This window comes from Staurois parvus, unplaced genomic scaffold (assembly GCF_062004578.1).
Source record: "Staurois parvus isolate SC_StPar_1 unplaced genomic scaffold, SC_StPar_1.0 ptg000352l, whole genome shotgun sequence".
Classification (NCBI taxonomy): Eukaryota; Metazoa; Chordata; class Amphibia; order Anura; family Ranidae; genus Staurois; species Staurois parvus.
In genome coordinates, this window is record NW_028318148.1 from 3,551,737 (window position 1) to 3,568,170 (window position 16,434).

General features: G+C 44.6%; 1 protein-coding gene across 2 annotated transcripts in view; it reads right to left on the reverse strand.

Moving 5' to 3' along the window:
• COL5A1 (collagen type V alpha 1 chain) overlaps window positions 1–16,434 on the reverse strand; it is a 298,677-nt gene that overhangs the window by 101,468 nt on the left and 180,775 nt on the right. For both annotated transcript variants that reach the window (XM_089684686.1, XM_089684685.1), the window contains exons 28-29: window positions 12,806–12,850; window positions 11,983–12,036 (exon numbers count right to left, since the gene is read on the reverse strand). In XM_089684686.1, coding sequence (XP_089540812.1) covers window positions 11,983–12,036; window positions 12,806–12,850 — 99 coding nt within the window. The remainder of the gene's footprint in view (window positions 1–11,982; window positions 12,037–12,805; window positions 12,851–16,434) is intronic.

Here is a 16,434-nt window from a genome sequence, read left to right on the forward strand (position 1 = left end):
GCTGAGTGGAAAAACCACCCATTTCACTCAATAATTCCTGAGCACCAATGTCCTCCTCTACCTCCTCCTCTTCTTCCTGTCCTGCCCCCACAGGGGTCATGTGGCGTTGAGATCTGTGCGCCACGTCTACCGCACCCTGACCAGCCATTGTTAACAGCATTTGTTCCAGGACGTGCAACAGAGGAATGACGTCGTTCATCCCATAGTCCTGCCGACTCACGAATAGCGTGGCCTCCTCAAAGGGCCTGAGCAAGCGGCAGGTGTCACGCATGAGCTGCCAATGGCTGACATCGAAGTTACACAGGGGAGTACCTTTATCCGCTTGTAACATCAGGAAATCGGTGATGGCCTTTCGCTGTTCGTAAAGGCGGTCTACCATGTGTAGGGTTGAATTCCACCTTGTTGCAACGTCGCAGATCAGGCGATGCTGTGGAATTCCGTTCTGCCGCTGCAGCTCAAGGAGGGTGTGCTTTGCGGTGTAGGAATGGCTGAAATGCATGCAAGGTTTACGTGACATTTTAAGGATGTCTTGCAGTGGGATGGTGGATTTTAGGAACCGCTTGACAACCAGATTGAACACGTGAGCCATGCATGGCGCATGGCACAACCTTCCTTGACGCAGAGCAGACACCATGTTCTTTCCGTTGTCGGTCAACATGGTTCCGATTTTCAGTTTGCGCGGAGACAGCCATCTGTCGATTTCTCTGTTCATTACACTGAGAAGTTCCTCCCCTGTGTGACTACGTTCGCCTGGACCTGGCAGCAGCATGAGGAGGCGCTATAGGGGCCCATGGCAGATTAGGGGCCTGGCAGCAGCTATGGGAGGCCCATAATCTGCCAGCACCCTATGTCAAAAAAATTGAACACACCAGCAGTGTGTGAGGAGACCTGAAAGTGGCACATGGCAGAGTGTGGTGATGGAGACAGCAGCAATGAGAGGCCGTACAGGCACCCATGAGAGACTCTGGACTTCGCAGCAGCATGAGGAGGCGGTATAGGGGCCCATGGCAGATTAGGGGCCTGGCAGCAGCTATGGGAGGCCCGTAATCTGCCAGCACCCTATGTCAAAAAAATGGAACACACCAGCAGTGTGTGAGGAGACCTGAAAGTGGCACATGGCAGAGTGTGGCGATGGAGACAGCAGCAATGGGAGGCTGTACAGGGACCCATGAGAGACTCTGGACTTCGCAGCAGCATGAGGAGGCGGTATAGGGGCCCATGGCAGATTAGGGGCCTGGCAGCAGCTATGGGAGGCCCGTAATCTGCCAGCACCCTATGACAAAAAAAGGAACACACCAGCAGTGTGTGAGGAGACCTGAAAGTGGCACATGGCATGAGACACTGTGGACCTGGCAGCAGCATGAGGAGGCGGTTCAGGGGCCCATGGCAGATTAGGGGCCTGGCAGCAGCTATGGGAGGCCCGTAATCTGCCAGCACCCTATGACAAAAAATGGAACACACCAGCAGTGTGAGGAGACCTGAAAGTGGCACATGGCAGAGTGTGGCGATGGAGACAGCAGCAATGGGAGGCCGTACAGGGACCCATGAGACACTCTGGACCTGGCAGCAGCATGAGGAGGCGCTATAGGGGCCCATGGCAGATTAGGGGCCTGACAGCAGCTATGGGAGGCCCGTATTCTGCCAGCACCCTATGTCAAAAAAATTGAACACACCAGCAGTGTGTGAGGAGACCTGAAAGTGGCACATGGCAGAGTGTGGCGATGGAGACAGCAGCAATGGGAGGCCGTACAGGGACCCATGAGACACTCTGGACCTGGCAGCAGCATGAGGAGGCGCTATAGGGGCCCATGGCAGATTAGGGGCCTGGCAGCAGCTATGGGAGGCCCGTAATCTGCCAGCACCCTATGTCAAAAAATGGAACACACCAGCAGTGTGTGAGGAGACCTGAAAGTGGCACATGGCAGAGTGTGGCGATGGAGACAGCAGCAATGGGAGGCCGTACAGGGACCCATGAGACACTCTGGACCTGGCAGCAGCATGAGGAGGCGCTATAGGGGCCCATGGCAGATTAGGGGCCTGGCAGCAGCTATGGGAGGCCCGTAATCTGCCAGCACCCTATGTCAAAAAAATTGAACACACCAGCAGTGTGTGAGGAGACCTGAAAGTGGCACATGGCATGAGACACTGTGGACCTGGCAGCAGCATGAGGAGGCGGTTCAGGGGCCCATGGCAGATTAGGGGCCTGGCAGCAGCTATGGGAGGCCCGTAATCTGCCAGCACCCTATGACAAAAAATGGAACACACCAGCAGTGTGTGAGGAGACCTGAAAGTGGCACATGGCAGAGTGTGGCGATGGAGACAACCCACCGACTGTTTTGCTCGCTGCCAAGCTGCCACCCTCTTCTCCTGATGATGCGGAAGCAATAGCCTGATGACGACGAGGCTGCCAAGTGCGATCAGCCTCATCATCATCAATTAGGGTCTCCGCCTCACTACTAGCCCCCTCGGCTGCGTGTGGGTCAGGAGACAGACCTGTCTCTAGACCGGCTACTGAGCCACTGTCTTCGCCACTACTTCTTCGCCTGGCTGCTGAAGAGGCGGATGTCTCCCCCCGTTCCTGACCGCCCTCTGTTAGCTCTTCCTCACTGTACTGGATGACACCGGGAGCACTGGCCTCTGGCTGCGAATAGTGTTGCCTCGACCCCTTCCTCTGCTGCCACGTCTGCTCGCTCCTAAAACATTGCCTCCTCTGCCACTCCTCTGCATGTTGTCTGACATACTCTTTAATTCAACGATTCTGTGTCCCTGAGAAACAATTCTGTGTCTGTCCCTGAGTAACAATTCTGTGTCCCTGAGTAACGTTTCTGTGGCCCTAAGTAACAGTTCTGTGGCCCTCAGTAACAATTCTGTGGCCCTCAGTAACAATTCTGTGTCCCTCAGTAACAATTCTGTGTCTGTCCCTCAGTAACAATTCTGTGTCTGTCCCTGAGTAACAATTCTGTGTCCCTGAGTAACAATTCTGTGTCCCTGAGTAACAATTCTGTGTCCCTCAGTAACAATTCTGTGTCCCTCAGTAACAATTCTGTGTCCCTCAGTAACAATTCTGTGTCCCTCAGTAACAATTCTGTGTCTGTCCCTGAGTAACAATTCTGTGTCTGTCCCTGAGTAACAATTCTGTGTCCCTAAGTAACGTTTCTGTTGCCCTAAGTAACGTTTCTGTGGCCCTAAGTAACGATTCTGTGGCCCTCAGTAACAATTCTGTGTCCTTCAGTAACAATTCTGTGTCCCTGAGTAACAATTCTGTGTCTGTCCCTGAGTAAGAATTCTGTGTCTGTCCCTGATTAACAATTCTGTGTCCCTGAGTAATGTTTCTGTGGCCCTAAGTAACAGTTCTGTGGCCCTCAGTAACAATTCTGTGTCCCTCAGTAACAATTCTGTGTCCCTCAGTAACAATTCTGTGTCTGTCCCTGAGTAACAATTTTGTGTCTGTCCCTGAGTAACAATTCTGTGTCCCTGAGTAACGTTTCTGTGGCCCTAAGTAACAGTTCTGTGGCCCTCAGTAACAATTCTGTGTCCCTCAGTAACAATTCTGTGTCTGTCCCTGAGTAACAATTCTGTGTCTGTCCCTGAGTAACAATTCTGTGTCCCTGAGTAACAATTCTGTGTCCCTCAGTAACAATTCTGTGTCCCTCAGTAACAATTCTGTGTCTCTCAGTAACAATTCTGTGTCCCTGAGTAACAATTCTGTGTCTGTCCCTGAGTAACAATTCTGTGTCTGTCCCTGAGTAACAATTCTGTGTCTGTCCCTGAGTAACAATTCTGTGTCTGTCCCTGATTAACAATTCTGTGTCTGTCCCCGATTAACAATTCTGTGTCCCTGAGTAACGTTTCTGTGGCCCTAAGTAACAGTTCTGTGGCCCTCAGTAACAATTCTGTGTCCCTCAGTAACAATTCTGTGTCCCTCAGTAACAATTCTGTGTCTGTCCCTGAGTAACAATTCTGTGTCTGTCCCTGAGTAACAATTCTGTGTCCCTGAGTAACGTTTCTGTGGCCCTAAGTAACAGTTCTGTGGCCCTCAGTAACAATTCTGTGTCCCTCAGTAACAATTCTGTGTCTGTCCCTGAGTAACAATTCTGTGTCCCTCAGTAACAATTCTGTGTCCCTCAGTAACAATTCTGTGTCTGTCCCTCAGTAACAATTCTGTGTCCCTGAGTAACGTTTCTGTGGCCCTAAGTAACAGTTCTGTGGCCCTCAGTAACAATTCTGTGTCCCTCAGTAACAATTCTGTGTCTGTCCCTGAGTAACAATTCTGTGTCTGTCCCTGAGTAACAATTCTGTGTCCCTCAGTAACAATTCTGTGTCCCTCAGTAACAATTCTGTGTCCCTCAGTAACAATTCTGTGTCCCTCAGTAACAATTCTGTGTCTGTCCCTGAGTAAGAATTCTGTGTCTGTCCCTGATTAACAATTCTGTGTCCCTGAGTAACGTTTCTGTGGCCCTAAGTAACAGTTCTGTGGCCCTAAGTAACAGTTCTGTGGCCCTCAGTAACAATTCTGTGTCCCTCAGTAACAATTCTGTGTCCCTCAGTAACAATTCTGTGTCTGTCCCTGAGTAACAATTCTGTGTCTGTCCCTGAGTAACAATTCTGTGTCCCTGAGTAACGTTTCTGTGGCCCTAAGTAACAGTTCTGTGGCCCTCAGTAACAATTCTGTGGCCCTCAGTAACAATTCTGTGTCTGTCCCTGAGTAACAATTCTGTGTCTGTCCCTGAGTAACAATTCTGTGTCCCTCAGTAACAATTCTGTGTCCCTCAGTAACAATTCTGTGTCCCTCAGTAACAATTCTGTGTCCCTCAGTAACAATTCTGTGTCCCTGAGTAACAATTCTGTGTCCCTGAGTAACAATTCTGTGTCTGTCCCTGAGTAAGAATTCTGTGTCTGTCCCTGAGTAACAATTCTGTGGCCCTAAGTAACGTTTCTGTGGCCCTAAGTAACGATTCTGTGGCCCTAAGTAACGTTTCTGTGGCCCTAAGTAACGTTTCTGTGGCCCTAAGTAATGGTTCTGTGTCCCTCAGTAACAATTCTGTATCCCTCAGTAACAATTCTGTGTCTGTCCCTAAGTAACAATTCTGTGGCCCTAAGTAAAGTTTCTGTGGCCCTAAGTAACGTTTCTGTGTCCCTAAGTAACGATTCTGTGGCCCTAAGTAACGATTCTGTGGCCCTAAGTAACGATTCTGTGGCCCTAAGTAACGTTTCTGTAGCCCTGAGTAACGTTTCTGTGGCCCTAAGTAACAGTTCTGTGGCCCTCAGTAACAATTCTGTGTCCCTCAGTAACAATTCTGTGTCTGTCCCTGAGTAACAATTCTGTGTTGCTCAGTAACAATTCTGTGTCCCTCAGTAACAATTCTGTGTCCCTCAGTAACAATTCTGTGTCCCTGAGTAACAATTCTGTGTCTGTCCCTGAGTAAGAATTCTGTGTCTGTCCCTGAGTAACAATTCTGTGGCCCTAAGTAACGTTTCTGTGGCCCTAAGTAACGATTCTGTGGCCCTAAGTAACGATTCTGTGGCCCTAAGTAACGTTTCTGTGGCCCTAAGTAACGTTTCTGTGGCCCTAAGTAATGGTTCTGTGTCCCTCAGTAACAATTCTGTATCCCTCAGTAACAATTCTGTGTCTGTCCCTAAGTAACAATTCTGTGGCCCTAAGTAACGATTCTGTGGCCCTCAGTAACAATTCTGTATCCCTCAGTAACAATTCTGTCTGTCCCTGAGTAACAATTTTGTGTCCCTAAGTAACGTTTCTGTGGCCCTAACTAACGATTCTGTGGCCCTAAGTAAACGTTTCTGTGGCCCTATGTAACGTTTCTATGGCCCTAAGTAACGATTCTGTGGCCCTAACTAACATTTCTCTGTCCCTAAGTAACGTTTCTGTGTCCCTAACTCTCTCCCTGCATACAGCCAGGTCTGCCTCTGTTGAATGACTGGAGGCAAATGGAGAATTCTAAAATGGCCGCTATTTATAGCTCGACCATTACACTGTGCTGGCTGGCTGGCTGCTGATTGGCTAATGCGATCACATGTCATGAATGAATGCATTATGGGTCAGCGCGCCTTGTCTGCGCGCCTTCCCAGACATCCCCGCTCCGTCGCCGCACATGTCGCCGCCATTTTAGGAAAAATTTCGATTCGCGCATCCGAAGTCTGCTTATTTTCGGATTCGACACGAATCGAAATTTTCCTAATATTCGAAACGAATTCCACTTCGCCTACTTCGATTCGCTCATCTCTAATAAGTATGGTGCAGATATAAATAAGGGTCTAATAAAATAGCACAACAGAATGTGGTGATTTGTTCAACAATGCAAAGACTATACTCATGTGTGAATATGTAATTGTGATTCATGTGTGTGTATAACCAATCACGTTGCATTTGATAGCTTTCATATGAGAAATAAAGTAGCAAGTCTACAAGAGACCCGGCAGAAGCCTAGCTACTGCAATAATTAGGACAGAGGGTTTAAAGCCATGATGGGACACGTGTCCCTAAACAGAAAAGAGTCCCTGTGCAGAATTTGGTGAGTACTTGAAATTCTTCTGAAAGGGGAAGCAGATAACCACCACTTGTGACTGTAAGCTCCCAGGAGGTGTAGGAAAATGGACTACCTTTTGTGAAGCAGCAAAAAGGAACCGGCAGTCAAATACAACAGAGAGGGGACATAAAAGAAACTTTCTGTGTATCTCTCCATAGAACAGAGTGAAATAAAGGGCCAGGACGTCTCTGCTCTAAGTTCAAGCAAAATGTCAGCAGATGTACCTCCAGGGATGGAGGCAAACCTTCATTAAAAAGAAGGCTTCTGAGTAAGCAGTAGTGGTAGAAAAAAAATCTCCTCCTCTGAGCCAGCAGCAAAGGACTGTGTGCCTCGGGTGTACGTATACAGTATATACAGTTGTGTTCAAAATAATAGCAGTGTGTTGAAAAAAGTGAATGAAGCTCAAAATCCTTCTAATAGCTTTTATTTCCATACACACAAATGCATTGGGAACACTACACATTCTATTCCAAATCAAAACATGAAGAAAAATATATCAAATTTGTGTTGTTCCTCTAAAAAAAATTGAAGAAAAGTGAATATTAGACTGTTCAAAAAAATAGCAGTGTTTGTATTCTTCTTTACAAACTCAAACATTCACTATATAAACTGAAAAATGTTTGAAGATTTTGCTTTCCTTTGAATCACTTAATTAATATTTAGTTGTATAAGCACTGTTTCTGAGAACTGCTGTACATCTGTGTTGCATGGAGTCAACCAACTTCTGGCACCTGTGAACAGGTATTCCAGCCCAGGATGATTGGACTACATTCCACAGTTCTTCTCTGTTTCTTGGTTTTGCCTCAGAAACTGCAATTTTGATGTCACCCCACAAGTTTTCTTAAGATCCGGGGATTGGGCTGGCCACTCCATAACGTCAATCTTGTTGGTCTGGAACCAAGATGTTGCACGTTTACTGGTGTGTTTGGGGTCGTTGTCTTGTTGGAACGCCCATTTCAAGGGCATTTCCTCTTCAGCATAAGGCAGCATGACCTCTTCAAGTATTCTGATGTATTCAAACTGATCCATGATCCCTGGTATGCGATAAATAGGCCCAACACTGTAGTATGAGAAACATCCCCATATGATGCTTGCACAACCATGCTTCACTGTCTTCACAGTGTACTGTGGCTTGAATTCAGTGTTTGGGGGTCGTCTGACAAACTGTCTCCGGCCACTAGACCCAAAAAGAACAATCTTACTTTCATCAGTCCACAAAATGTTGCGCCATTTCTCTTTAGGCCAGTCAATGTGCTCTTTGGCAAATTGTAACCTCTTCAGCACGTCTTTTTTTCAACAGTGGGACTTTGCGGGGGCTTCTTGCAGATAGCTTGGCTTCACATATGCGTCTTCTAATTGTAACAGTACTCACAGGTAACTTTAGACCTTCTTTGATCTTCCTGGAGCTGATTGTTGGCTGAGTCCTTGCCATTTTGGCTATTCTTCTATCCATTCGAATGGTAGTTTTTTCACTTTCTTCCATGTATTTCAGGTTTTGGTTGCCATTTTAAAGCATTTGCGATCATTTTAGCTGAGCAGCCTATCATTTTCTGCACTTCTTTATATGTTTTCCCCTCTCCAATCAACTTTTTAATCAAGGTATGCTGTTCTTCTGAACAATGTCTGGAACGACCCATTTTCCTCAGAATTTCAGAGAGAAATGCACTGTAACCAGCATGTACAACATTTGCTGCCTCCCTTTCTTAAATAAGGGCAATAATTGCCACCTGTTTTTCAAAGAATGAATGACCTCACTAAGTGAACTCCACACTGCTATTATTTTGAACATGCCCCTTTTCAATTAGTGATTCAAATACACATAATCAGCAGCATGCATGTCATGATTGTTGGGTCTGTTGGATTTCTATTACACTACTACACCTGCTAGTAAACTATTTGCCATGTAGAAATATCATTTCTACCAAAAACAGTGATTGATCAGGTTAGTGATGTCTGACTGCTATTATTTTGAACAGAACTGTAATTGTATTGTATACGGTAATCCCAAAAGAGGATTATTTCCCAGTAAATTACCTGAGGGGAGTTAACAAATGCCCCCTTCTTCTTTCTTTTCCTTTTTTGTAGTATTTTCTGTTTTGGGAGGAATTTTTGGGATACGATGCTTCTCGGCGGTAGGTCTCTTTTTTTCTCCCCTTCATGAGTGCATTACCCAAGGAAAAATTGTCTTACCTTGTATATGTCGCTGGTCCCATCCAGGGCCCAGACTTTACCTGTCACAGGCATACCCACAAAGAGGTCTTCAGGATCTGGGTGCCATAGAAATTGGCACCATGTGGCTAACTACACCTGCTACACCACGTGCCAAGATGAGCACCTAACCCAGGATCCAAAACCAGAAGCAAACATTACAGACTGGCCCCACTGCAGCAGAGTCCAGGTACAGTTTGCAAGAGGGTAACCAATGCAGAAACTGCTACTGAGAAATAAGGCAATAAGCAGTCAGGTCTTGATGGAAAGGAAATCTGGTGAAAAAAAGAAAAAAAATCTTCTCCAATAGGAGAAGAGGTCCATCACCTACTTTAAACACACTAGCAAAAACTGGAACCTCATCCCTTCTGGAGTGGGTACATGGATACACTGCAGAGCAGTCCCAACCAAGCATTTTCCAGTCACCCGAAGGTTGCGGCATACAACCCATGATCTAAAAATCAATTTCTTTGTCCTGTACTGTACACATTCACACTTGAAAATGCACTCTCTGAGTGGGGGTTCCCATGATTAGCTTCAAGTAGGCAGCCCCACTGAAAGCATTGTGAGGCCTTTGGCTCTTGTAGCTAATCGTGCTCTACATATTTCGGTCTACATGAAAATGGCGCTCGGACGCCAGCGCATGCGCACTGCGCATCGGCAAAATGGCGCCTGCTTAATTGATGCAGGCGCCCAATATACCACACTATATATATAGCTACCTTGACGTCCGGCAGCCATGGCGCTTACCCCTTCTGTTGATGTACGTTTGATACGAAACGCGCGTCAAGGAGGGGCCCCTGCTAGCCGTGACGTCAAGCCGCCGGATCAAGGAGGTCTGGCGGCCACCCATCATTACCAGCTGGTCAGTGTTATGCTGTATTCCATTTTTATTATATTCTTTGTGCACGAGGATTGTTTTTACTACAGTACCTAAGAAGTGTGTTTTTTCTGTTTTATCCTTAATAAACTCATTCTATTTTTGACCTAAATACTACACTATGGGTACTTTTTTCTGCTCCATACCGAGCATTTAACTCCCCAGGACCACCAGGTGACCATTCCAGGGCCCAGAGGAGAGCTGTATTCAGCAAATCCCGCCTATAGCCAGGTCTATTAAGGGGACCCCCAGATGTTTTATCATCCACCGCGGAGTCATCTATTCCAAGCTACATTCCATCCATAACTGAAGGGACCTCTGGTGTATATGACACAAATGCGCAGTTATATTGCGCCTCTGGTGAGTGTGCAATTTACTTATTATTCCTGCACAGCACTGGATCATAGCTGTCACTGGGATCTTATCAAGTCACCTTTTTTCTCAGTTTATCCGTGGTTTCATCACCATCAGATATTTTTGGACTATCATTTGCACTGTGTATTATACAACTAGTGAAGGTGTCTGATATACTGTATTTTTCGCTCCATAAGACGCACCTGACCATAAGACGCACCTAGGTTTTAGAGGTGAAAAACAAGAAAAAAAAAATATTCTGAACCAATGGACTGCAGACACAGTACAGGGGATGACCAGAGACTGCGGACACAGTACAGGAGATGACCAGAGACTGCGGACACAGTACAGGAGATGACCAGAGACTGCAGACATAGTAGAGGAGATGACCAGAGACTGCGGACATAGTACAGATGACCAGAGACTGTAGACATAGTACAGGAGATGACCAGAGACTGCGGACACAGTACAGATGACCAGAGACTGCGGACATAGTACAGGGGATGACCAGAGACTGCGGACACAGTACAGATGACCAGAGACTGCGGACATAGTACAGGGGATGACCAGAGACTGCGGACACAGTACAGGAGATGACCAGAGACTGCGGACACAGTACAGGAGATGACCAGAGACTGCGGACACAGTACAGGAGATGACCAGAGACTGCGGACACAGTACAGGGGATGACCAGAGACTGCGGACACAGTACAGGGGATGACCAGAGACTGCGGACACAGTACAGGAGATGACCAGAGACTGCGGACACAGTGCAGGAGATGACCAGAGACTGCAGACACAGTGCAGGGGATGGCTAGAGACTGCGGACAGTGCAGGGGATGGCTAGAGACTGCGGACAGTGCAGGGAATGACCAGAGACTGCAGACAGTGCAGGGAATGACCAGAGACTGCAGACAGTGAAGGGAATGACCAGAGACTGCAGACAGTGCAGGGAATGACCAGAGACTGCTGACCTTTGGGGAGGGAGGGGGAGCGGGTACCTGAATTTGACAGGTACCCGCTCCCACTTCCGCGGAGTTGTCCTTCCCTCTTCTTCCTGGGCCGGCTTCTGTGACAGCCGGGTGCCCACTGCGCATGTGCGAGAAGCGCTGCGCTCTGTGAATGGCCCGGCGCCTTCTGGAACCTTTCATGTGTCCCAGAAGACACCGGATCATTCACAAAGCGCAGCACATGCGCAGTGGGCACCCGGCTGTCACAGAAGCCAGCGCGGGAAGACTGTGCAGCGCTGGAGCGAGGAACAGGTAAGGCTCCGCAGGAGAGAACAGCTGAGCGGCCGGCCCGGTATTCTGACATGGTGGCCGCAAAAATACCGGACCGGCCGCTTTATATTTGCTCCATAAGACGCACTGACATTTCCCCCCCTTTTTTTGGGGGAAAAAAGTGCGTCTTATGGAGCGAAAAATACGGTAATTTACCACTGCACTGTTGTTAAGAACCATATTTACACACTGTGTTGTCTTTAGTGTATCAGCTGCTGTTGCTTGTTAGCGCTCACTGAACCCCATACAACTATATTCATAAAAAGAAAGATGTTCCTTGGCACAAATGATGTATTTTTGTGTTTTTTTTTGTTTTTGTCTCAGTTGTCTATTATGAAGTTCTGCTTTATAGAAAAGTATGCTGCATGCGTTCTTTACAGGCGGCAATCTCACTCTCTAAACAGCACAGTGGCCAGGTGCAGCCACCCTGGCCTGGTCTGACTGTATTTATTGTTGGTTCTATTTCATTATGTCTTTATTTATTGTTGGTTCTATTTCATTATGTCTTTAAAGACTCTGAAAGTCAGGTTTGCTTGTTACAATGGAGAAACGTAGACACAGCGGTCTAATTTTACCTACAGTTATATGAAATTCCACTGATAGAACATTCCATGTATGGCAATGTGAACGTTAACACAACATGATGTAATTGTGCTCTTTACAATATAAAAATAGAATAACTTTAGGCTGGCAAAACCACAACTGAAGTGCTTACTCTGTCTCCTTTAGTCCCCATGTCACCCTTAAATCCAGGGAATCCGTCTTCACCCTAAACACAAGGGAAACATGGAAAGAAAAAAAATTAGTTCTATGTGGAATGAAATGCTCTGCAGTTTCTCTACAGTACAGCTGTGTGCATTTCTGCGGTGGTACAAGGGTATTGACATGCCCATGGCTCCCTGAAAGATGAAAGAGAAGAAACTAGAGTTTCTAATAGCCTTTGGGCTGCTGGTTTGTTGTCAATGGAGATGAATGGTTTCCCAGCACAATTGCTTCTAATAATAGAGAAATATTATAACAGGCTGGTGGGACAAGTAGCTTAGCAGATAGATGCTATAGGCAGCCATCTCTCTCTATCTGTGCTGTATAATGTCTTCCAGGTTCTACTGTATTCTCATCCATCCTTCTCATAGGTTACAAAAGTGCCCTAGACTTACTTCTCTGTACAGATAGTAACCTTTCTTAGTACCTGTTAAATTATGCCAGCTGCTTCATCCAGACTGCCCCCATCCATATCTTTATATATGTTTCTAGTAAGATCTCTATCCATGCAAACTTTATTCCCATCACCACTGTGTACTGCCACTAGGATTTGCATGTGAAATTGGCTGAATTAGCCTATTTTTCAGAATATATGAAAAACAATCTATAATGAACCACTTTGTGAAAACGGGGCATTAAGTTGTTGTTCAGATGCACTGATATTATACTCATTTCTACTGTCTTCTACTAAATGTGCATGCAGGCTTTCCCCCATCCCAATACACAGACATACACTCACCCACCTAAACCACTGGTAATGGCACTTAGCAAGTTACCTTCTCTCCCTTTGTACCCTTCAAGCCTCGTATTCCATCAGCACCCTGTCAAAAGGAAGGAAAAGGAGAATCAATATAAAGCAGGACAATTTGCAGCCAAGCATGTCATCTTACATCAGCCATATCCATCACCTGTATCCAGTAGGGCATGTATACTATCCACTTTCCTAGGACCTACATACTTTATTAAGCCTCTAATGCTGCTCAGCTACTTGTGTATCAGTAGACCTAATTCAGAAACTTTGATTACTAAGACCTATTCTGCCTCATATTGAAAGTTAAATTGGACAGATGTCTTAATTCCTGTTATATATTAATAACATTTTGGATTTTCTATCAATGTACATTGCAGCATTTTGGTACCTTAAAAGTCCATCTGTTTTTCTTTTCTTGATATTTGTACAATTATACCAGCTGTGGTAACTACATTTTCAGCCCACAATCTTTTATAACCAATATTTTGACAATGTTATTTTTATAACTTCTCTACAGCCTCACTCTGTACATTGCTGCAGTAGATATTGGTGCTATATTGTAAAGTGTATAAAAGGTGTATGTCAAGGCATAAAAATGCAGTAAATGCAGCACATCTCTGCCATTCATGCACATTTCCCTGTGTCCCTGCAAGTACAGAAACATACTTGTTGATCTGCCAGAATGGCTCTTATTTTTGGCTGACAATACACAGCTGTTTTGTAAACTGGAGGGTGGCATCAACCCTGCCCAGTTGTCTTTTGCTAAACTTCAAAGGTATATTTAACAGACCAAAAAGCAACAAATAAGAGAAGTTCATTTTTTGGGTTTACACAAACATTATTAACAGTTATAAGTAAGGGAAGAACTGACATAAATACTATGTATTTCATAATAATTAAATATATTTAATTTAATAACATTTAAAAGGACACTTCTTGACAATTGTCACTAAAAGAAGATAGAAGAATGGGAATAGAGGGAATATCTTTCGGACAACTCAAAATTCTCAACTTTACACAAAACTACCCAAACTTCTTTCATTCATTTAGCAACATACAGTTTTTTATTTTTCCTTACAATATTGGCAAACTTATAACAGTCTTCTCTTCCTATAGCCAGAAAAGAAATCTAAGTTTTCAAATGTAACATTTTACATTCTCCTGCCATCTCCTGAGAGCTGGACTGGGAATTGTTAGCTCAGATATACAGACAGATGGCTTATAAAAGGTCATTGCTGGTCCACATTCACATATGTAGTTATAGTTATATTTTTTAAAAGGTTTATTGGCAACCCTCTGGAGGTGAATTGTAATGATTTTAGAACTACAGGTTTTTTGATTTATCTGGGTTTGAGGAGCAATATATTTTTGTTATCATGTGACATTACTAATCCTTACATTTTTCTGCAAGGAAAGAGTGTATGAAAACTTTTTTGATTTCATATCTTGGATCTTTGTCAGAATTATATTTTCAAATATTTATTGCTTTGTTAAAAGTGAATGCTGTTTAAGTTGCAGATACTGTATTTGTCAGCTGCTGACAGAAGCATGATAAGAAATACAATGTAGTACTAATCGATTCATCTAAAGTCACAAATGATCCTTCCCTGTCTGTTCATTGAAGATTGTACGAATCAAACAAGCCAGGCTTTACTGAAATTGAAAACACTATCAGAGGCTTTCAGGTTGTTAATTATAAAGTGTCCCTGTACTAGTCAAGTACTTGTAAAATGGGATGTTTATACAGGAGCCATAAGAGGTAATCAGCACAGGTCCTCAAGCTGCAATGATCTCTTCTGCAAAGCATGCTTCAATCACTGCGCCCTCTACTGGTAAGATATGCAAATTGCACAATGCTCTAAAATTACTATACAGCGTATCCTTATTTTCTGGGCTGATATCATTGTTTAAGGCTCCGAAGATGGCTTTCTGTAGGTCATATATAGTCTCAGTGTATCCTTCATCTCTGGTCCCTGAAATCTGAACCAGTCTGATCCTGCCTAACTAACATAGCAGACAGTATAGAGAAACAATATTGTGTGAATTCTGGTAACTAAGTACATAGACACTGCACACTGCCACATCACTTGTTCTGTATGCTGGCTGTAAGTCTCACTATCTGTTCTTATTCTGTATGTATGGAAGGCACTTGCTCTTGCTTTAAACACTGGGTATAATGGCCCATTTACACTAGCAGCTGCTGGTCTGCAGTGAGAAGGCTATGGTGGCGATGTGCTGGAAATATTTTTCCCCTCAAACTTTAATAAAATGTAATGCAGTGGACTGTGTTGTATAGTGCTTTGTTGAAAAAAAAAAAAAAAAAGCACTGTAGTACTTTTTGCAGCACACACAACTGCAAAGTAGTGGTGTGAACTGACCTAATTAGAATCTATGCATTCAGACTGCACTCAGCAGTCCTAAAGCACCTGATAGACAAGCCATAATTCTTGGTATCTGTTCTTATTCTGTATATTGAGGTTGCACAGTTCTGCTTCTCTCCTGTACACTGGGTACAGTTCTCAGTATCTTATTATTATGAATGGCCGCTGCACAATGCCACAAACCTTGGCCTATACATTTTAAATTTTTGCTCTTATTATATATATATATATATATATATATATATATATATATATATATATATATACACATACACACATATACATACTGCAACTTCTCTTTTCCTGTATGCTGGTGTGCTGTAATCCTCAGTATTTGTCCTTATTTTGTATTTATGGAGGCTGAAACGTGCAACATATCCTGTTCTGTATACTGGCTGTAATTCTCAGTATCTGTTCTTATTCCATATACATGGATTCTGCATAGTAGCACGTCTCATTTTAGGTATGCTGGGTGTAACTCTGAGTATCTGTTCTTATTTTACATACAGACATCCCACAGCACCTTTTCTCTTGTCCTGCATGTTATTCTCAGTATATAATGGTATTCTGGTACCTTTGTTGGTAGGATAATAATTACAATATAGCCCTGAGGGATGGAGGACCCTATTTTCGTGGGTTCCTGGTGAGAATATCTCAGAGTAGCCCTTTAGTCTCCAACCTGAACTGGAAAGTCTCAGCAATTGCTTAGTGTGTCCATCTATAAATCCATTTGTGATTGAGCTCATAGTGCACAATGACAGCAAATGGCTTCTGACACACAAGAAAATAAATATATAAAGTAGTAAATTGTCTCCATTAAGCCCAGCAGTACACCCATCCATCTCCACTTTAGCAAATCTAATTATGACACTTTGGAGGAGAATTTTTGCTGTTCTGCAGTCCCCTTCTCAGTGGCAGTGCAGGATAATTCACTTTGTTTAATGACAGCTCGAAAGGCAGATATTTTGCTCTTCACACTCTTAATGTCTCCCTAATGGAGAAGAGTGAAGTGAGGCCAGGAGAGGAAGCTGGAGGACGGCTGCCATCATTTTCTGCACAGGCTGGCCTGAGTCAGCACCACAATTAACCTCTCCACTGTCACAGGGGGCACAATGAATAGGCAAGGATGCTCTCTCCCACTGTATGCCTCAACTTGTCCTGTAAAGGCATCCTAGACTTTGTGGCTACTCAGCAGCTGCAGGGTTAAACGTTGGTAACATTTTATTGTTGTCCTAAAGCATTTACCTTTCTGCCTCTGCCAATATATGCTGGT